The sequence below is a fragment of the Sminthopsis crassicaudata genome, chromosome 2 (genome assembly GCF_048593235.1).
Source record: "Sminthopsis crassicaudata isolate SCR6 chromosome 2, ASM4859323v1, whole genome shotgun sequence".
In the NCBI taxonomy this organism is placed as follows: domain Eukaryota; kingdom Metazoa; phylum Chordata; class Mammalia; order Dasyuromorphia; family Dasyuridae; genus Sminthopsis; species Sminthopsis crassicaudata.
In genome coordinates this window covers 261,054,826-261,077,853 of record NC_133618.1, presented here as the reverse complement: position 1 = coordinate 261,077,853, position 23,028 = coordinate 261,054,826, and the positions used below count along the sequence as shown (strand labels likewise).

The 23,028-nt window shown below is 32.8% G+C and overlaps 1 protein-coding gene and 1 pseudogene across 1 annotated transcript; both read left to right on the top strand.

Annotated features, from left to right (window-relative positions):
• The first annotated feature begins 9,213 nt into the window (after positions 1-9,213).
• Positions 9,214-10,155, top strand: LOC141553425 (olfactory receptor 4K13-like). The gene has a single exon (XM_074285090.1). It carries the CDS (start codon positions 9,214-9,216, stop codon positions 10,153-10,155), a length of 942 nt encoding a protein of 313 aa, XP_074141191.1.
• Positions 10,156-16,893: 6,738 nt separating this feature from the next.
• Positions 16,894-17,843, top strand: LOC141552781 (olfactory receptor 4L1-like; annotated as a pseudogene).
• Positions 17,844-23,028: the final 5,185 nt, after the last annotated feature.

Genomic DNA, 23,028 nt, shown 5'->3' with positions numbered 1-23,028 from the left:
TCCACATCCTCTTCAATATTGATCATTATCTTTTTCTGTCAGCTTAGTCAGTCTGAAAGATGTGAGATAGTACCTCAGAGTTGTATTAATTTGTATTTCTCTAATCAATAAAGATTTAGAGCATTTTTTTCATATAACTATAGATGAATTTACTTTTGTCATTTGAAAATTATTTCTTCATATCCTTTGACCATTTATCAATTGAGAATGTGTATTATTCCTATAAATTTAATACAATTCTTTATGTATTTTGGAAATGAGACCTTTATCAGAAACACGGGCTGGAAAATTTTCAATAAGCTTTGTACTTCCCTTTTAATCTTGTTTCTGTTGGCTTTTGCTAACACTTTTAAATTTAATGTAATCAAAGTTGTCTATTTTATCTTTCATAATCTTCTCTAATTCTTCTTTAGTCATAAATTCCTCCCTTCTCCAGAGATCTGATAATTAAAATTGTCCCTTGTCCTACTAAATTGTTTATGGTATCATCATTTATGCCAAATTCATGTATTCATTTTGATATTATTTTGGTATGGTATATAAAATGTAGGTCTACATCGAGTTTTTGACATATTCAAATATTGAGTTCATATTCCAAAAACTAAAATTGAGGGTTTATCAAATATGAGATTATAATGGGTCTTGATTATTGTATCATGCATATCTAATCTATTTTGCTGATCTATCCCTCTATCTTTTAACCAGTACCAAATGGTTTTGATGACTGCTGCTTTATAATATAATTTTAGATGTGGTGCTGCTAAGCTACCATCTTTTGTAATTTTTTTCCATTAATTCCATTGATATTCTTGATTATTTGTTCTTCCAGATGAATGTTGTTATTATTATTTTAGTTTTATAAAATAATGTTTTGGTAGTTTGATTGCTATTGCACTGAACAAGTAGACCAATTTAGGCAAAATTGTCATTTTTCTTATATTAACTTGGCCCAAGCCTTGAACAATTTATATTTTCCAAATTATTTAGATCTGACTTTATTTGTGTGAGAAGTATTTTGTACTTTTGTTCATAGTTTGGTTTCTCTTGGCAGGTAGACAACCAAGCATTTTATTTTGTCTATCAAAATTTCTAATGGAATTACTCTTTCTAAATCTTGCTGCTGGGCTTTGTCAGTAATATATAGAAAGGATGATTATTTGTGTGTTTATTTAATATCCTTAAATTTGCTAAACCTGTGAATTATTTTTAGTAGATTATTGAATGATTTTATAGAATTATCTAAGTATATCATCCTATCATCTACAAAGTGATAATTTTATTTCCTCAATGCCTATTCTTATTCCTTTATTTTTTTCTTATTAGCAAAGCCAAAATTTCTAGTACAATGTTGAATAATATTGGTGATAATGGGCATCCTTGTTTCATTCCTGATCTTATTGGATATACTCAATTCTCTTCATTACAAATAATATTTGCTATAGATTTTAGATTGGTATTGCTTATTATCTTAAGAAAAGTTCCTTTTATCCCTATGCTCTATAATGTTTTTAATCTGAATAGATGTTTTATTTTTTCAAAATCTTTTTGTGCACCTATTGAGATTATCATATGATTTCTATTGATTTTATTATTGGTATGGTTGATTGTGGTAATAGTTTTCCTGATATCAAACCGCCCTGCATTCCTGGTATAAATTCCCACTTGGTTATTGTCTATTATCCTGCTAATAAGTTGCTGCAATATCTTTGCTAATATTTTATTTTTTAAAAATTTGCATCAATATTCATTAGGGAGATTGGGCTATAATATTCTTTTTATGTTTTTGCTCTTCCAGGTTTAGGCGTCAGTGCCATATTTGTATCATAGAAGGAATTTGGCAATACTGCTCCTTTATCTATTTTTCCAAATAGTTTACAGAGTATTGGAATTATTTGTTATTTAAATGTTTGGTAGAATTCACTTGTGAATCCATCTGGTCCTGGAGATTTTTTCTTAGGGAGTTCATTAATGACTTGTTCAATTTATTTTGCTTAAATGATACTATTTAAGTATTCCTCTTTTGTTAACTTGGTTATTTTATATTTTTGTAAATATTCATCCATTTCAGTCACATTGTGTTAGGATTACTAGGTGAGAACTCAGGTTGTCTGGACGGTGACAAGGTGAGAATTCAGGTTGTCTGGACAATTACAAGGTGAGAACTCAGGTTGACTTGATAGAAGGAGCAAGCTCATTGGCTGAAGTGGTTCTTCCCAGAAGCCCTTGCATTATCTGACGCCCATTCTCTGGGAGGATAAAAGAGACAACATTGGGCCCAGAGAACAGATTGGACTGGAGAAGGACAAGAGTTAAAGAGGAGAAGATTGCACTACATCTGGCTTGACGCAGCTCTCTGCAGGAAGGGAAGTCACTTCTCTGGACAAGAGTTAACAGCAACTGCCTGGAGACAACGGTTCACTACAGGAAGAAGAATCTGTCTGAAAGATTTGAGTAGACACAGCAGATCTCTTCCCAGAGAGCGATCTGGCAGCTTCTGGAGACAACAGCTCGCTACAACATTGTTAGACTTTCTGCCATACACTTGGGTTAAATAGCTCCTAATTATTGCTTTTGATTTCTTTGTCATTGGTGGTATGTTCATTTTTTTCATTTTTGATGCTGATGATTTTTTTTCTTTTCTTTTTTCTGATAAAATTAACCAAAGATTTACCTATTTATTGCTTTTTTCATAAAACCAATTCTTAGTTTTAGTTATTAATTCAAAGATTAGTTTTCTTAGTTTCTATTTTATGAATCTCTCCTTTGAGTTTCAGAATTTTCAATTTGGTATTTAATTGAGGGTTTTTAATTTGTTTTTTTTTTTCTGATTTTTTAATTGCACACCTAATTAATTGATATGCTCTTTCTCTATTTTATTCATGTAGCTATTTAGAAAATTTCCCCTAACAACTTCTTTGACTGCATCCCATAGGTTTTGGTATCTTGTCTCATTGTTGTCATTTTCTTGAATGAAATTATAGATTGTTTCTGTGATTAGTTGTTTGACCCGCTTATTATTTAAACTTAGATTATTTCATTTCCAAATGGTTTTTAGTCTATCTTTCCTTTCTCCTTTATTTAATATAATTTTATTGCATTGTAATCTCAAAAGGAAGTATTTACTATTTCTGCCTTTCTGAACTTGATTGTGAGGTTTTTATGCCCAAATATATGGTAAATTTTTTGTAAGTGCAATGCATTGCAGAGAAAAAGGTGCATTCCTTTCTCTCCCTACTCAATTTTCTCCAAAGGTTTATTAGATCTAGGTTTTCTAGGATCCTATTAACCTCCCTAGATTCTTATTTATTTTGTGGTTAGATTTATCTGATTCTGAAAGAAGAAGATTGAGGTCCCCCACTAGAATAGTTTTGCCATCTATTTCTTCTTGTAACTAGCTTGAAATCTTCTCTAGGAATTTTCCTGCTCTACCATTTGGTGCATATATATTGAATATCATTGCTACTTTATTAGTTGTGGTATCCTTTATCAAGATATACTTTCCTTCCTTGTTACTTTTATAAAGATCTATTTTTACTTTTGCTTTATCTAGGATCAGAATTGCTACCCCTTTTTTTTTTCTTCAGCTGAAGCATAATAAATTCTGTTCCAGCCTTTTGTCTTTGTTTTGTCTTTATTTTATTCCAGTGGCTGCTGGAGATCCAAACCAGACCTGCAGAATAAATCTCCTAGTGTGAGAGGATGATCCAAGGAGACTGAGAGGCAGTTGCTGTTCTCTGACCTCTCTGACTGAGAGGCCGTTGCGTTGTCTGACTTCTCTCCTCTTCCCTCTGCCTCCAATTTATTTCATTCCCAGTCTGTAACACCTGTGTCAGTAAAGGCTGCCCTGCAACTCCTTCAGATGTTATGATCCACAGCTGTGGAGGCTCTCAGAGAATTGACCTGCACCTTAATAATTTTGTATGTGTCTCTCTGTGTCAAATATTTTTCTTATAAACAATATATTGTAGGATTCTTTTTTTTTAAATCCATTCTGCTATTCACTATTCACTTTTTATGGGAGAGTTCATCCCATTTACATTCACAGTTATGATTACCAGTTCTGTGTTTCCCCCCATCATATTTTCTCCTCTGTATATACTTTTGTTCTCTCCATCCTATTCGCAGTCATGTGTTTTTTTCCTTGAGATTATAGTTGTTACAAATGTTTTCCTTGGGGTTTTCCTTGTGAGAGATCTCTATCTGAAGGTGATCACTGGATTCTTTCATTCAATAATTCCCTCTCTTTTATAGAATTGTGGGGAAATTTCCTAATGATTTCTTGTAGAATGCCATCTAGGCTCTTTTTTTTTTGGCCATGGTCTTCAGCTACTCCAATAAATTTTAAATTGTCTCTTCGGAATCTATTTTTCAGATCAACTGTTTTTTTTTTTTTTTTTTTTCCCAATGAGGTATTTCACATTTTCTTCTATGTTAGAGTAAAGGGCAGATCTCAAGGGTAGAGTATAAGAGGCATTCAGAGGCTTATTCTGCCTGAGCCTGACAAACAAGGCAATGATAGTATTGAGTAAACCTCATTAACAAGGGAAAGCCTCCTCACTCTCATTGATCATGCACCTGACTCTTACACTCTCAGCTGGGGACTATAAAAAGGGGGTTGAAGAAGATCAAGGGAGGAAACTTCAAAAAGAGGAGGGAACTCCGGAAGGGGAACTCCAGAAGGGAAGAACTCTGAAGGGAACACTAGAGGGAACATCAGGGAATACTATGTAAAGTATAGAATAAAGACCTACTGCTGCATACTTGAGTGACTTGGATGTTCTGTGGGGAACCTCTAAAGAGGTAGCTTTCTAATTGAGACAATTAAAGCTGAAGACATCCAAAGACGTGGGAAAGATAAGAAACCAGTCGGCCCTTGCTGAGGTGAGCAGCAGGGAGTTAACACTTCAATTTTTAAATTATTTTTAGTTTGTTTGACTGATTCTTGCAGTCTCACAATATCATTATCTTCCATTTGCTCAGTTCTAGTTTTTAATGTGTGATTTTCTTTAATAGCCTTTTGTATGTCTTTTTCCGATTAGTTACTTCTACTGTTTAAAGAGTTGTTTTCTTCAAACAATGTTTTTCTTTTCTTTTCTAAGCAGTTGACTCTGTCATACATACTTCTCATTTTCTTTCTCATTTTTCTTATTTGCCTTTTATAGTGTTTTATGAGCACTTCCAAGAAGCCTCTTTTGGCTTGAGAGCAATGCATATAACTTTTTAAGATTTTTTCTGTGGACATTCTGTCCTCATTTGAGTTTGTGTTTTCATTTGGCAGCCTTCTATGATCAAGATTCTTTTCTGTTTCTTGCTCATTTTCTTTCCTTTTGGAATTTCCTTTTTTGTTACTTTTTAGCTCGGGCTCTTCTCCTAGGAAAAAGGGGGAACTGATCCAAGCTTCCCGTACAGCTCTAAACCTTGGCTTTGAACACCAGGGTCTCTTGTGTTTGCAAGGGCTAGCTTTGTCTACTCTGTTCAAGAAGAAACAGCCTGGTTTTACAGAGTTTGCCTTCTGAACTGGGACTGGAAGCTGCCCCATTGATTTGCTTCTCTACTGAGGCAGGACTGAAAATCTTTATAGAGGGCTGCAGATAGGGGGAACTCAGTGTGAGGTATAAGACCCTTTAGCCCAAAGGGACCTGCTGACAGTCAATGTCTGGTTTTGTTCTTTATCTCCCTTTCCTTCCTCTCACCCTTCTGGAGAAGTCAAGGAGGGCATGACCACCTGTGTTCTACTTGAAGCAAGGGATACTTACTGTAAAGAAGAATTTGCATATCAATTGCAGCAGGGTGCTTATATTAACATTTGCCCAGTATGCTGTGGTGGATGTGGTGATATAATAGTTCTATATTTGGCACATGCTCAGTGTGCTGTAGTGATGTAATAGTTCTAAGGTATTTAGGGGCTGAAATAAATGGACTCCTTCTTTGACCATCTTAGTGGGTCCCCTGCCTTCATCACTCTTCCACTAAGACCAAGGACTTGGGCTGGTCCAGAGATCTTCCAGAGAGGTGGTCAGGATGGAATATTTTGGCACCCCAGCATAAAGACTCTAGAAATCATAGTACATTTTGGCACCCCAATTTAGGGGCTCTAGAAAGCACACTACAATCTTAATTGCTTCTTTTAAGACCTTATCATCATCTTTCCTAGAGTCCATGTGAGTAGGGTTGAACAATCTTTTCACCTCGGGATAATGATGTTTCTTGAAGTTTTTTCACTCTGTTTGGAGTTGGAAAGTGGTTTCTTTCCATCACACTCGGCTCAGAGGCTTGGTTTCATGTGGTTTTTAAAGGGAAAATGGGAGAGCTCAAGAACCTTCCTGATTTTACTCTGCCATCTTGGCCTACCTCTTTAAAGTTCAAAAAGCATTTATTAAGCACTTTGTTCAATACTGATGATCTGGAATATGATAAAAACAATCACTCTGTCACTCTTCTCTTGGACTTCACTGAAAAAATATGGAGAAAATGTATAAGCAATTATGTATAAATATACTATATTAAGTTGAATAATATTGAAGATATTATGAGAAAAAGATATTAACATTAAGCAAGCTCAAGAAAGGTTTTTTATTTCTTTTGAATGGAGTTTAAAATGAAACTTGAAGGAAAATCAAGGCAACTAGGAGAAGATGATGATAAGGAAAAAATTTCCAGATATTGAACATAAGCAGTGAAAATTCCTGATGTTGGAAAATGGATTGTACTCTTCAAGGAGCAGCAAGGAGGCCAGTGTCACTGTATCATAGTGAAAAGCTTCTTAAACTATGACCCATGACACTATAGGTAATTGTATAACTGAATATGGAGGTTATGCAATTATGACTTATTATCAGTAAATATTTGAGTTGTATATCTAATTTATATAAATATATGCCCATGGTTGTGTAAAAATTTATTGGTAAAAGAGGTCACAGGTGGAAAAAGTTGAAGAAGAAGACCTGTGATAGAGTACATGGTGGGCAGTAAGGTAACCTAACAATCAATAAAGATTTGTAAATGCCTGCTGCATGCTGTGTGCTTTGAAAGGTACTGGAGATACTCCTCAAAAGACAAATGACAGCCCACCTTTAAAGAACCCCAAATCTAGTAGCAGAGACAATATATGAACACCTATGTACATGCAAAGTTTCTTCTATTTGGAGGATAATATACAGGAATATAAATACATGCAAAATTGACAGATAAAAATGGGTATGGATTGAAAAAGGTTTTATTTTTTGAAAAAATTAATGAAAAAGAGTCTGAATTATTTTTCATTTCCTAAGTATTTATTGCTCCAATAGAAATTTATTGGTGTTGAATTTCTCTCTTACAACTTTTATAACTGAACCAGGACCTTGTATTTGGTATTTAAAAAGATGTTGGGGAAGAAGACAAATTCTGGCAGAGAGACAGGAAGAGAAGAGTCTTCAGTGACTATATATGTACTTAGACTCTTAGTTGATGCTCCATCAGTAGTTTTTCTCTTCTTTCATGTGACATACAGGAGAATATTTTTAAAAGCAAGTTTAAATGTGCAATTTCTGCCCTTTTGCAAAATTCACCAAAGACCTTAATGACAAGGGAACTAATCTTTCTCATGTGGCTTAAGGGAAAATATGGCTCTCTAAAACTCCCATGGGATTTTGCTCTTCTGATTTTTACCTCATTATTACATAAAAGTTTTTTTCATAATTCCCACACATACACACACCTGACTATGTATATAAAGCTTTTCCCATGAATGCAGAGAAAAATATTCAGGAGGATCAAAGTCTCAATATGTTGATATCTCTTTGAAAACTTTGTCCAGTGATGGTAAGTTGAATTACCAATGCTAATATATTGGGATTTTTATGTAACAACTATCTAATAGACTTAAGAAAAAATGTATGGTGACTTCTGAGTATGGATTGAATGCAGGTCATTTTGACTCCATGACAAGATCTCTATCCATCATGCTAACTAGTTGGTTATTTATGAGCAATAAAAACAGGAAACTTTAGTGAAGGGCATTTTAACCATTGAAGATAACACGAGTAAAAGTATAGAGACAAACTATTCAGGATGAGATTAGATTATAGAGAATCATTTTTATGTGCTCTGTACAGGTACCTTGACCTTTTCCTGTAGTTTAGCTTCTAAACTTCTTATAAGGACATTGTTATTTTTCATCTTGGCAACTGCCTCATTTAATATAGCACATACAGAGTGTACAAATTGCTTATTTAATGTTTTTTTTTTTTACTTGATCAGAAATTCATCACCATCAACAAGAAGACAAGTGATAGAAATTGATCCATGACATGTCTTTGAACAAGTTGAGTTTCAGGAACTTAACAGATTATTCTGGTAGAAATCATCAGTTTTTTAGATAGACTTATTAGGACATTAGAACCAACAGGAATTTGCAAGAGATTAGTCAGGGATAAAGTAAGTCAATGGTTTAGGAAAACACACAAGACAAAAATGTTTTAAACTATTATAAAGGAAAATCTTAAAGCTGAAGGGGGAATCCAAGAGAGTAATCCTGATAACTAGAGTATGCAAATTTTTTAAAAAATGATTTATCATGTCATATCTGGATTCAATCTAATAAATACCAGAGCTTTTAAATAGGAAGAAAAGCAGGAACAATATGGAGCTACTCATTAAACCAGGATTATTTTTCATTTTTGTTTCTACTTCTGGTAGTTTAATTCTGATCCGAAAAGGTTTATTGAATACACAGTGAACTTTTTGGTGGCCTGATTCTTCATGATATCCAAATCATAATGGTCATTCCTGTTTGGGAAATTTTATTTCCCATTGGTCAGTGTTATAGGGCCTATCTAATGTTTTCCTGTTTTTGTTTCTAAATTGTATCCTTTGTCATAGATGGATAACCTCACCTAGAACATATTTATAGTAGATATAGAAATTTGCTACATATGTCTCACATTACATTATTCAGTAAAATCTTTTATTTATTGGTAAATAATTTCATGACAACTCTTTGTATTCTATCTATGATTAGGATATGTAAGGATATTTCTGAGGAAACAGTAGTTGTTAAAAATTAAATAATTTACACAAGAGTTTCACAGAGGTTTTTGTATTCAATATCAGGTTTTTGATGTGTATTTTTTTCCTTTTCCAGATACCTAAGGAAACTTACCTAAAATTGTGACTCATTTCAAATTGTCTTTCCTACAAAGATTTTCTGGATGCTTGATATATAATGAGTTGATGAAGATGAAGAACAATTCTGTGCTAAATGAATTCATTTTGTTAGGTCTTTCCAATTCTTGGGAGCTTGAGATTTTCTTTTTTGTGATCTTTTTCCTTGCCTATGCATCAATCTTAGCTGGAAATTGTCTCATTATACTTTTGGTATTTCTGGACTCCCACTTGCACTCAACCCCCATGTACTTCCTCCTGGCCAACCTCTCCTTTCTTGACATGACTCTTTCCACTGTTACTGTCCCCAAGATGATTGTTGACTTTTTTAGGGAAAGAAAAACTATTTCTTTGTGGGGCTGCATGGCACAGATGTTTCTGGCTCATCTCTTGGGAGGTAGTGAGATGACTCTTCTCATTGTGATGGCTATTGACAGATATATTGCAATATGTAAGCCCCTCCATTATATGACTATTATGAACCATGGAATTCTGGTAGGAAGTGTGCTGCTTTCATGGACAGTTGGCTTTGTGCATACTATGAGCCAAATGGTCTTTATGGTGAGTCTGCCTTTCTGTGGACCTAATGTGATTGATGATGTTTTTTGTGATCTTCCTCTGGTGTTGAAACTTGCCTGTACTGACACTTATGTCCTAGAGCTGCTTGTGGTTGCATTCAGTGGGCTGCTTTCTCTGATCTCCTTCATTCTTTTGATCATCTCCTATACTGTGATATTAGTTACTGTCCGGCGTCGCTCTCCTTTTGGTCTATCTAAGGCTCTGTCCACATTAACTGCTCATATTACTGTGGTAACACTCTTCTTTGGACCAGTAATCTTAATCTATGCTTGGCCAGTTAGTAGTTATTCATTAGATAAATTTTTCTCAGTGTTTTATTCAGTTATCACTCCTCTCCTAAATCCAATTATCTATAGTTTGAGGAATAAGGAGATGAAAGCAGCCATGATTAGATTGAGAAACCGTCATATCAGCTCCAATCCAACCTTTTAAAATTATGATGTAATTCAACTTTTTATTGGACTCAGAGGATAACTCTCAAAATGGTCAATTATGCACACACATATGCATGCATACACATATTCATATAAATGTAGACTTTATAAATAAAAATTCTTCTTTTTTTTTTTTTTGCAAAATAGTGCATAACTAATTTACCAGAAATGCTTTTCACTTGTATTTCTGCTAATTTTTGTGCATCAGAATTTTTTCCCTTGATTTGGAGATCTTCAAAACTGCAATTAATTTCAATTTTAAAATCAAAATTATAGAAGACTTCAGGAAAATCTATATAGAAAATTGTACTTTGAATTTGATTTTACATTTTTAGTGTGGTGATTTTTTGCTATCCATTGAAACATGACTTAGTTTTAGTTTGATAATCACTTGGGAGAAAGATTTGAAATGTATAATGCTTTAGATTTTCAGTCTCAAATGAATTTATCAAATTCCCATGAATGTTTGAAAAGATTTTAGGTGCTAAAACCAAACACTGCTCAATACTTTTACAAAGAGAAACTGGGTAATAACCAGCCATTGATTCATATTATACAGTTTAAAGATGAATCTACAGGGCATAGCTGGACCCCTATGAGAGGGTTGTTCAGATGGGGACATATTGCACGTATCGACAAGCACTTATTCATGTGAAATACATAAACACATCTACACATTTTATTCTAAAAGAAACAGAAATCCTAAGTATTTAAGGGAAAAATAACCACCTCTGGAGGCAGCTTTCAGGTTATCTTTCCCCTCCACCCCTACAATGCCTGATGTCATTATAGCCAATAGAAAAGGAGGGAAGAAACTCATTCTAAAATGATCATTGAATATATATATCAAAAGCTATATTTTAGAAGTATCAATGGATCTTTATTTCTTTTTTTTCCTTTTTTTTTTAAATTAAAGCTTTTTAGTTAAAAAACATACATGGGTAATTTTTCAACACTGATCCTTACAAAACCTTCTGATCCAAATTTTCTCCTCCTTGCCCTCATCCCCTCCCCTAGATGGCAGGTAGTCTAATACATGTTCAATATGTTAAATATATATGTTAAATCTAATATATGTATGCATATTTATACAGTTATCTTGCAGCACAAGAAAAATCAGATCAAGAAGGCAGAAAAAAAAAACCGTGAAAGAAAACAAAATGCAAGCAAATGACCACAGAGAGAGTGAGAATGCTATGTTGTGTTTTGTATTCAGTTCCCATGGTCCTTTCTCTGTGTGTAGATGGCTCTCTTCATCATTGAAGAAGTGGAACTGGTTTGAATCATCTCATTATTGAAGAAAACCATGTAATGAGTTTTTATTTCTAAATAGATTTTATTCATACTTTTACTTTTACATTGCCTAGATTTTTCCTCTGCATTTTACTTCCATCCCTTCCTAGAGCACTTAAAACAGGAAATGATTTTTAACAGGAAGAAAAAAGGAAATATCATCAGGTGAAAACAATCTGATATTATCTGTAATATACAATACATATCCACCCCATAAAAATGTGGCAGTATATGCCTTCTCATATCTGTTCTTTTCACATCCATCAATTTGGGGAAAAAAATTCACAATACCCAGTTTCATTTCTTTGATGGTTCCAAACAAATTCCATTGACATGTGTCTATTTGCCATGGTTGTCATTAACATGAATATTATATTCCTGGTTCTGCTCATTTTCCTTTGCATTCATTCCTAGAAATTTTACCAAATTTCTGTTTAGTCTTATAACTCATTGTTTCTTATGGTATGTTAATATTTGGTTATATTTATGTACCCCACATTTTTAAATAATTCCTCAATCAATGCTCATATAATTTGTTTGTGGTTCTTTGCTACAAGAGCATCAAAGGAGATACTGCTATAAATATTTTGGTGTACTGATATATGAAATCTCTTTTTAATTAGTGCTCCTCTGAAAGCATATACCTAGCAGAAAAGTCTCTAGTTCAAAGGGCATAGATATTTTAGTCTTTCTTTTTAAATAATTCCAAAATAATTTCCATAATATTTGCAACAATACACATCTCCAAAATTGTCTCAAATTAATCCAACAAAATTTCTAAGAAATTGGAGCATATCTGTATAGAACTACAGCTTTAGTACTGGGTCACTGGTTACTGGTTACAGAAATAACTTTGGCAACTTTGTGGATTATAAACTGGACAAAGAAAAGACTTAAAGGTGATATAAAAGTTAGTAAATGATATAATGCTCTTGTAAATCAATATCTGAACAAGGGTGATAATAGTGTGAATAAGCAGAAAGGAAGAAAGACAACAGTTAGTATAAATAAAGAACCACCTTGTAGTATGAGAGAGAGAGAGAGAGAGAGAGAGAGAGAGAGAGAGAGAGAGAGAGAGAGAGAGAGAAATGAATAAAAAATGAGTTCAAAATCTGGATCCTAGGTGAGAAGGAAAATGGTGTTGCTATTGACAGAAATAGGGCAGTGATGAAGAAGAATTTAGTAGAGATTTATATGCATCTATTAAAACATATTAATTTTACAAGGCATTTACTTTTTTAAATTTCTATTTATTTATTTATGTCATCTATATATATATATATATATATATATCTCAAAGGTTTCACTATATATGTCAATAATAAAAAAAGAATGATTGCCATTTAAAATGAATTTTAGGGTTTAAAAGGAACCACACACACTATCCTATTTGATTTTCCACACAGTCTTGTAAAGTAGATATTGTGCACTTATTCTTGTTTTACAGATGACCAAACTGAGATTTAGAAATGTTTAATTATTTGCCTATCAACACAAGGCTATTAAGGACCAGAAGAAGGTTTTGAATTTAACTCTATCCTGACCTCAAGATTAAAAGCATATAATGAAAACATGTGTAGAAGGTAAAGAAACACAAAAAAGCAATAGGGACAATAAATAGTGAGGAAGGAGAAATTACTTTCAATTGTATAGCTTAAAGGAGGCTTTTGAGTAAAGTAGCACTTGAGTTTTGTAAACATGAATAAAAACAAAGATCTCAACAGGCATTGACAATCAACAACTGTATTGCAAACATCTGGACCATTCCTGAAAATGTGCAGAGGAGAGAGAAGAGTAAACAAGATTAGCAAAAAAGTTCTTTATTCTTTTTGAGTGCAACATAAGGCATTCACAGAGCTTTCAATGCCAAAATAAAGAATTTTCATTTGTTCTTTTTGGGAAGCAAATGAAAAGAATAAGCTGTTAAAAACTATCACTAGCAGTGGGAAAATTATTTTAGCAACTATGTCAGTATTGGATGGGAGATAGGAAAGACTGGAAATAAACCAATTTGGAAGCTATTTTAAAAGTCTCAATTATTGCATTTTAGTTCAGCTCCATTAAAAATTGTCAAAATACACTTCCTAGCTGTGTGACCCTGGGCAAGTCACTTAACCCCAGCCTCAGGAAAAAAAAAATTGTCAAAATAAATAGATTAGCATCTAAAGCCAGGAAAGCAACCATGTGAAAAGAAAGGACCAATTCATAAGATGTTTTGGTAGTATAACTAAAATGATTTGGGAACTGATTTGATTTGAGGATGAAGGTAAGATAGAGTGAGAGAGAGAAGAAAATTCTCCAAGTTTTCTTTCTTTCTAGATGACTGAAAATATGACAGCAATAAAAATATGGTAGTTTAAGGAAGTGACAAATTTTGAGATCAAAGTCCAGAAGGAGATTAAAAAATGGAGAATAAAATTTAAATTTGCTATACATTAATCTCATCATCACTTCTTTTGACTGCACATTACATTGTAGGTTCTTTAAACTCAGGGTCTTTGTTAATCTTTATCCCTGTATTTAAGTCATCTATTAAAGTGCCTAGAATATTGTTGTTATGTGATAATTGTGGATTTAATTGATTGTTTATCATGGTAAACATAGGGAAAAATGGTTAAAATCAGTTAGTGGACATATTATGTGCAGGTAAAGCATCCAGGTAAAATTTTTAAGAAAATACTTAGAAATGTGAAGTTCAGAAGACCCACAGAGGAAATAAACATTTATAATTAGGATTTATCAACATATCAGTGACAATCAGGTATATGAAAGTGAATGATCAGCAAAGGAACAAATGATAGAGATATTAGAAGACTAGTGATAGAATTCTGGGTGTCATGTTCTTTAGCCCACATGGATCACTACCTTCTTAAAACTAATAGTTCTTTTCAATTATTTTCTAAAGTAATAGTTCTTTAACATGTTTCAGTCATTAATTGCTTTTGGTGCTAATATGATATCCTCTTTCATATTACTCTGTCCTTGAGTTCAGAGATCTTGTTATATGCTTTTGTATTACCAACAAATGCTTACCACAGCAATTGGGTACAATGAGATACCCAATAAATGTTTAAGTAATTAAGCTAATTACTAAGCTGACTTATTTGTCAGCTGTTTCAATATTCTCATCATAATTCTTTGTATATTTAGAAATGGTTTTGTGTTATCTTCCTCTGCTGCAGAACATAATTATTAATTCTATATATTTCGAGTAGAGTAGAGGTGAGAAGAGTCAGACTGACAGGTTGTTTGAAAACTAGAGTGGGGAAAATGTTTTTTGATGACAATTTCATCATTTTTCAATGAGTTGCTTTTTTTGTTCAGTGTTTTGGTAAGACAAAAGTTATAATGAAGGCAACAAATACAACAAAAACCTAAATGTTTTAAGCACTTACTCTGTTCCTACATTGAACTGTGGACTCAAGGAGTGAAGAAAGGCAAAACAAGCATTTCTGCTCTCAAGAAACTCACATTTATTTTGCTTTATTTAAAATTTATGGATAAAATAAGCATTTCCCTAACATAATGTAATAAAAAACAAAACAAAAATGAACATTGAACATAAAACTGCAAATTAGTTCTTTTAAATATATAACAAAGTTATCATGTAATTTTTTTCCTTCTCTACCCCCATCTTAGAGATGGCTATCCTTAGACACATTCTTTTAGCATAATAGTATTTTATCACAATCATACACCACAACTTTTTCCACCATTCCTCAACTGATGGGCATCCTGTAATTTCCAGTTCTTTGACACACCACAGAGAGAACTGCTATAAACATTTTAGAACATATTTATTCTTTTTCTTTTTTTTCTAATCATTTTTGGATATAAACTTAATAGTGATATAATATGTTCAAAGAATATAGACTGCTTAATAACTCTTTGGACATAATTTCAGATTGTTTTCCCAAATTGTTTGGTTGGTTCACAATTTCACTAACATTGAATGTGTCCTACTTTTTTCACATGCCATGCAGAATTTGTTGCTTTTCTCTTTTTTTAATTTTAGGCAATTTGACAAGTATGAGATGATATTTTGTTTCAATTCACATTTCTTTAAACAACAGTGATTGAGAGCTTTTAAAATCATATGAAAATTCTTTTTATTTGTATTTTTTTTACCAACAATGAATTCACATTCCAAATTCTTAAGTCTTTACACTTGTCAAATGCAAAATTATTAGGTTTATTCCCTGCTATAAGTTGTATGTCTACTGTAGTCTATTTATCTACCTTTTTATCTATTAAAGATATAGTTTTAATAATTACTGCCTTATAATATAAATTATGATCTGATACTGTTAACCTCCTTCCTTTACATTTTTTTCATTATTTCCCCTGATAGTTTAACTTTTTATTCTTACAAAGGAATTTTATTATTACTTTTTCTAATTTAATAAATTAATGTTTTGGTAATTTAATTAGGAAAGTTTTTGATATGTAAATTAGCTTAAATAGCTCACAGTTTAATGGAGAAGACAATATATAAATAACTATATACCTATAAAATGTATACAGAGTAGATGGTAGATAATAAAGTAAAACACCTAAGAAATGGCTGAAACAATAAGTGTAACATATTCCACTTATACATATTACTATATGAATTCACTTAGCATGTAAGTGCTTTCTAAGTTCTAGAAACCATGAGAGTGCTGAGAATTCAAACAAAAAAAAATGTGAGTAGATAATTATTTGAAATTATATAGAACATTTAAGTAATTAATATAAATTGTCTTTTATTTGATAACTAATTAATAAAATTAGTGATGAGTTTAATTTTGAGCATTGAAAATGAAGTGAAATTGTTATTGGTGCTTTCAGCTCTTTGGTGTAAAAAACCAATATACTAGATACTAGATGTATAGAAAAAATGCTTCTCAACTTTTTAAGCGTGAAGACTCTTTCTGAAGATAAGAATATTGCTCATACTCCATGTGCTAGAGCTGAATTAAGATCAAGCTTATAATGTTTGGTATCCATATTTACTTGAACATTTTGCGTAATAATGCTCAGTGTACCAAAGGAACTATGCAAAACACTTTAAAAAAGCAAATAATTTTTAAGTGATCATTAAGATCAGAAAATCATAGCTCTAGGTCTCAAAGCCATCTTAAATATATCATCTAGTCCAAAGAAATCATGTGACCATATGACTTGTGATTAGTAAGTTCAATCACAATGTATGAAGATATGATTTTACTAAGCAAAAATTTATCTGTTATATTTTTAGGCCAAATTATGTTTTAAAACATAGCACCTTATGTATTTCTTGAATTAATTATCATCTGAGATATATTTCAAAAAATTTTCAACCTTCAGTATTAATCATATGGAATATAAGTTTACTTTTCACTATTTATTCTCAACAACATTCATTTGAAAGTGGAATTTATTTTCCAACTGCCAGATCTGGACATTTAAAGTATGTGAATAAATGAAGACAAATCACTCTGTGATATATGAGTTTATTTTATTAAGACTTACCAGTTCTTGGGAACTTGAAATTTTCTTCTTTGGAATCTTCCTTTTGGCCTATACATCAGTAATGTCAGGAAACATTCTCATTGTAGTTATGGTGATCTTTGACTCACACCTGCATTTCACCCCCATGTATGTCCTCCTTGCTATCTTTTCCTATATTGACATGACTATTTACACTGTCACTGTCCCCAAGAGGATCACAGATTTCTTCAGAGAGAGAAAAAACATTTCTTTATGGGGTTGTATGGTACAGATGTTTCTACTTCATTTCTTAAGGGGAAGTGAAATGACTCTACTCATAATCGTGGCTATTGATAGAGATGTTGCAATATGTAAACCTTTCCACTATACATTTATTATGAATCACCAGATGATTATAGGATAGCTGGTACTCTATTGGGTTGTTGGATTCATCCATAGTGTCAACCAGATGGTTTTTATTGTGAATCTACCCTTCTGTGGTCTCAATGTAATTGATAATATATTTTGTGATATTCCCTTTGTGGTCAAATTTGCCTGCACTGACACCTATGTTCCAGATCTACTGGTTGTGATTTTTCAGTGGGCTACTCATTGACATGCTTCATCCTTTTGCTTGTGTCCTACATTGTCATCTTGGTTACTGTACAACATCATTCCTCTCAAGGGCTCTTTAAAGCTTTGTCTACATTGTCTGCTCACATCACAGTAGTAATTCTCTTCTATGGTCCAATTATCTTTATCTATGCTTGGTCATTTGGCAATTTTTCAGTGAACAAATTTCTCTCAGTTTTTTACTCTATTATCACCCCCCTTCTAAATTCAATCATCTACACTTTGAGGAATCGAGAAATGAAAGCATCTATGATTAAACTCATAAGCATACGCATCAGTTCCAGGCAGTACTTCTACATAAGATTTTAGGTTAGGCTTATATTACAAAAAACAAAATAAAGGTTTCTCAGAATAACAAGTTATTTAGTCAATATATTTTAAATTTTACATTTGTGAATAAATAAAAATATGTATAATACTGTTTATTCTTTATAATGTAGAAAATATTCACATACATTTATTTAAATAAAGAGCAATTATTTTAGTAAATACCAGTAAATAACATTTTGGAGTGGCATAATATTGTGAATTTCAGGAATAATATAAGTGGAAAACAGCCCACTTTGATGTGTATCATGTTTTATGTACAGTGACGTCCACTAGTCCAAGGGGGAATCTTTGTCTTGCATTAAGTGGCATGTACTAATCGGAGTCAAGTCTAAGAATATTGATAAAGAAGCTTCTATGATTTTCTGTTCATAAAGAAGAAATGGGAAAACTCATACTTGCAAACTAACTTTAGGATTATTATTTAGCAAAAATTTTTAAGAATCCACTTTGTACAAGATAATGAAAGGAGATACAAAGGACAAAAAATTAGTCCCTGCTTTCAAAGCCTACATTTCACTGACATAAATAGAGTGTTTACAAAGCTTCTTTTTCATATACCTGTTTCAGCACTTAGTAAAGATTACATGGAATCATGTATCCACAATAATTTGTAAATTGAAGTTTTAAAGGAGCAGAAAGCCTCAAGGTCAGATAGGACTTGAGAGTCATGTTTCTAATAAAGGAACTGCATATGAATGAGGATTTACTTACACATTTGGGCTTAAAGTTAATAAAGCAAAGTTTTTTTTTAATTTCTCTCCTTTTAGTTAAAATATAGATGTAATTTATATATGTATATAATATATATTCTACATGAACAGTCATGAAAGATCTATTACACTGGAGGGAAATGTGGAAGGGTGGGCAAAGAGCATCACTTGAACTTTACTGTCATCTGTATTGGCTCAAAAAGAGAATGATATACAAAATCAATTAAATGTAGAAATCTATTTCACCTGACAGAGAAGTAGGAGGGGAAGATATTAAGTAAAGGGGAAGTGAATAGAGAATATGGATAGTACATCAGGGGAAGTGGTAGACAGAAACAAAACACTGTCAAGGACAGAAAGAATAAAAGGAGAGATAACAAATGGGAAGAAAAATAGTATGAAGGGGAATACACATGTATTAATAATATCTGTGAATGTGAATTAAATGAATTCTCCCATAAAACAGAAGCAGATAACAAAATGGATCAAAACCCAGAATCTTACAATATGTTGTTTACAAGAAACACAATTGAAAGAAAAAAATGAACATAGAGTAAAGCTAAGGGGCTAGAACAGATTTTATTATGCTTCAGCTGAAGAAAACAATAACAATAATAACAACAGCAACAGCAAACCAGGGGTACTCTATCCCTCGCAGACAAACCTCAGTCAGAGCAAAAGCAAAAATAATTCCAATTAAATGAGATAAAGAAGGAAAGTACATCTAATTAAAAGATAACATAGACAATGAAGCAATATAAGTCAGTACTAAACACATACCTACCGAGTAGTATAACATCTAATTCTTAAAGAAGTTAAATGAATTACAGGAAGAAATAGACAACAAAACTATGCTAGTGGTGTATCTCAACTGGCCCCTCTCTAAACTTGCAAAAATCCATCCAAAAAGTACAGAAGAAAGAAACTAAGGAGATAAATTGAATATTAAAAAGTTAGAGATGACAGATCTTTGGAAAAAAATAAATGGGAATAGAAATGAATATAACTTTTTGTCATCAGTACATGGCACCTACATAAAAATCAACCCTGTAAAAGGCCATAAAAACCTCAATGTCAAATGTAAATGGGAAGAAATATTAAATGTATTCGTTTCAAATCATATTGTAATAAAAGTACATTGGAATGGAAAGATAGATTAAAATTAATTGTAAACTAAATAATCTAATTCTAAATAATAAGTGAGACAGATAAAATCATAGAAACAATCAATAAGTTCCTTAAATGGAATGAGAACAATGCTAAAACATACCAAAATTTATATGATGCAGCCAAAGCAGTTCATAGAGGAAACTTTATTTCCCTAAATTCTTATGTCAACAAAATGGGGGGAATCGAATTAAAGAATTATATGTGTAACTAAAAAACTTGAAAAAGAACAAATTAAAAATCCCCATTTGTGCACTAAACTGGAAATTCTGAAAAAGAAAGGTGGGATTACTAAATTTGAAAACAAAAGAGACAAACAAGAAACAACAAAACCATAACAAAGCTGGTCAGCTAATAAGCAAATCTAGGAGCTGGTTTTATGAAAAAAAAAAATCCTAGTAAGACAGATAAGTTATAGGTTACTTCGATTAAGAAGAAAAACAAATATCTAGTACCAAAAATAAAAAGTGTGAAATCATGACCAACAAAGAAGAAATTAAAGCAATCATTAGGAATTATATGCCAATAAATATGACAATGTGATTGAAATCAATGAATAATATGAATATAAAAATTACTTTGGTAAACAGATCAGGTAATCAAACCCCCCAAATAACTCCATCTTTGAAAAAAAAGAAATTGAACAACTCATTAATAAACTCTATAGGAAACATTTTATAAGACTAAAAGCCATTTCCCAGCTGATAAACAGTCAAAAGATATAAACAGGAAATTTTCAGATGAAGAAGTCAAAGCTATCTATAAATCTATGAAGAAATGCTTTAAATCTCTTTCCATCAAGGGATGGAGCCAAGATAGCAGAGAATATACACATGAATTTCTAAGCTTTCTCTTCCCCTCAATACCAACTATTTAATTCAGCCTCAAAAATAACACTGGACTGGTAAAAACCACGTAGATTAGAAACCCAATTTACCAGTCAAAGGGAATCTGGAATTTCATCAGAAAAGGTCTGTACTGACGGGTGGAGAAAAAGACTAGCAGCAGACAGTAATAGACTAAAGGTTAGCATATTGTGCTGATCAGACTGGAGAGGCCTTTGGGGTTAGAAAAGCTACTGAGACAGAGGACTCTGGCATAGGCTGATAGCTCTATTCTGTTTGCAAAACAGCAGATCAGCAGAGAAATCAAGCCACTTAAAAAAAATGCCAGAAACTTCCTATAGCTACCCCAAACTGGAAGTGACTCAGCACAAACCACAGCATGGCTGTGCAGCCACCTTCTGCTGTCCATGGCTTTTCCTTGGGATACTTAAGAACCTGCAAGGCAGTGGGACACAGCCTGGGGCAGCCTCTAATCTCACAGTGCTGGGCTTGGCCCTGTGCTTCCAGAGACACTTCCATTCTGTGTGCCAGGGCTATTAGCTGGTCAGCTGCTAATATCCACACAGCATGGGGGCTTTAGCCTGGGGTTGTGACACTTGCGCTGTTCAGCCTCTAGCCTCAGGGCAGTCACTAGACCACACAGGAGGGGTTCTTCACTGGACACTCCTGCAGCCCAGCTGTGCTAACCAGCTCTGAATCACATTAAGTGCTCTTGGATAGGCTGAGTGAATATAATAAAGATGACAATACTCCGAAAACTAATCTATTTATTTAGTGCTATACCATTCAGACTCCCAAGAAACGATTTTAATGACCTAGAAAAAAATAACAACAAAATTCATGTGGAAGAACAAAAGGTTAAGAATTTCAAGGGAATTAATGGGAAAAAAAATCAAATGAAGGTGGCCTAGCTATACCTGATCTAAAACTATATTATAAAGCAACAGTCATCAAGAAATAAGGCTAAGAAATAGACTACTTGTACTAGTGTACAACTATAGCAGTCTAGTGTATGACAAGTCCAAAGATCTCAATTTTTGGGATAAGAATTCATTATTTGACAAAAACTGCTGGGAAAACTGGAAATTAGTATGGTAGAAACTAGGCATGGACCCACACTTATACCAAGATAAGATCAAAATGGGTCCATGATTTAGGCATAAAAAAATGAGATCATAAATAGATTAGAGGAACAGAGAATAGTCTACCTCTCAGACCTGTGGAGGATGAAGGAATTTATGACCAGAGGAGAACTAGAGATTATTACTGATCACAAAATAGAAGAATGGGATGGTTTACCTCTCAGACTTGTGGAGGAGGAAGGAATTTGTGACCAAAGGAGAATTAGAGATCATTATTGATCACAAAATGGAAAATTTTGATGACATCAAATTAAAAAGCTTTTGTACAGGAAGTGGATATCTTAAATATAGAGAAGAGCTAATACAATTCCAATTGATCAATGATGGACAGAATCAATTACACCCAGAAAAGGAACACTGGGAAATGAGGGTAAACTGTTAGCATTATTTTTGTTTTTCTCCCTAGGTTATTTTTACCTTCTGAATCCAATTCTTCCTTTGCAACAACAACAACAACAACAGAATTCAGTTATGCACACATATATTGTACACAGGATATACTATAACATATTTAATATGTATGGGAATGCCTGCCATCTAGGGGAGGGGGTGGAGGGAAGGAGGGGAAAATTCGGAACAGAAGGAGTACAAGGGATAATGTTGTAAAAAAATTACCTATACATATATATACTGTCAAAAAATGTTATAATTATAAAATTTAAAAAAAAAAGAAAAAAAAAACAAATTAACTACATTGAAAATGAAAAGAAAAAAAAAGCTTTTGCACAAAGCTGATGCAAACAAAATCAGAAGAGAAGTAACAAATTGGGAAAATATTTTTACAGTTAAAGGTTCTGGTAAAGGCCTCATTTCCAAAATATATAGAGAACTGACTCTAATTTACAAGAAATCAAGCCATTCTCCAATTGATAAATGGTCAAAGGATATGAACAGACAATTTTCAGATGATGAAATTGAAACTATTTGCATTCATATGAAAGAGTGTTCCAAATCACTACTGATCAGAAAAATGCAAATTAAGACAATTCTGAGATACCACTACACACCTGTCAGATTGGCTAAGATGACAAGAAAAAAATAATGATGAATGTTGGAGGGGATGTGGGAAAACTGAGACACTGATGCATTGTTGGTGGAGTTGTGAAAGAATCCAACCATTCTGAAGAGCAATTTGGAACTATGCCCAAAAAGTTATCAAACTGTTCCTACCCTTTGATCCAGCAGTGCTACTACTGGGCTTATATACCAAAGAAATATTAAAGAAGGGAAAGGGACCTGTGTGTGCCAAAATGTTTGTGGCAGCCCTTTTTGTAGTGGCTAGAAACTGGAAAATGAATGG

Coding starts and splice junctions, on each gene's coding strand:
- LOC141553425 (XM_074285090.1), top strand. CDS start 9,214: ATGAAGATGAAGAACAATTCTGTGCTAAATGAATTCATTTTGTTAGGT.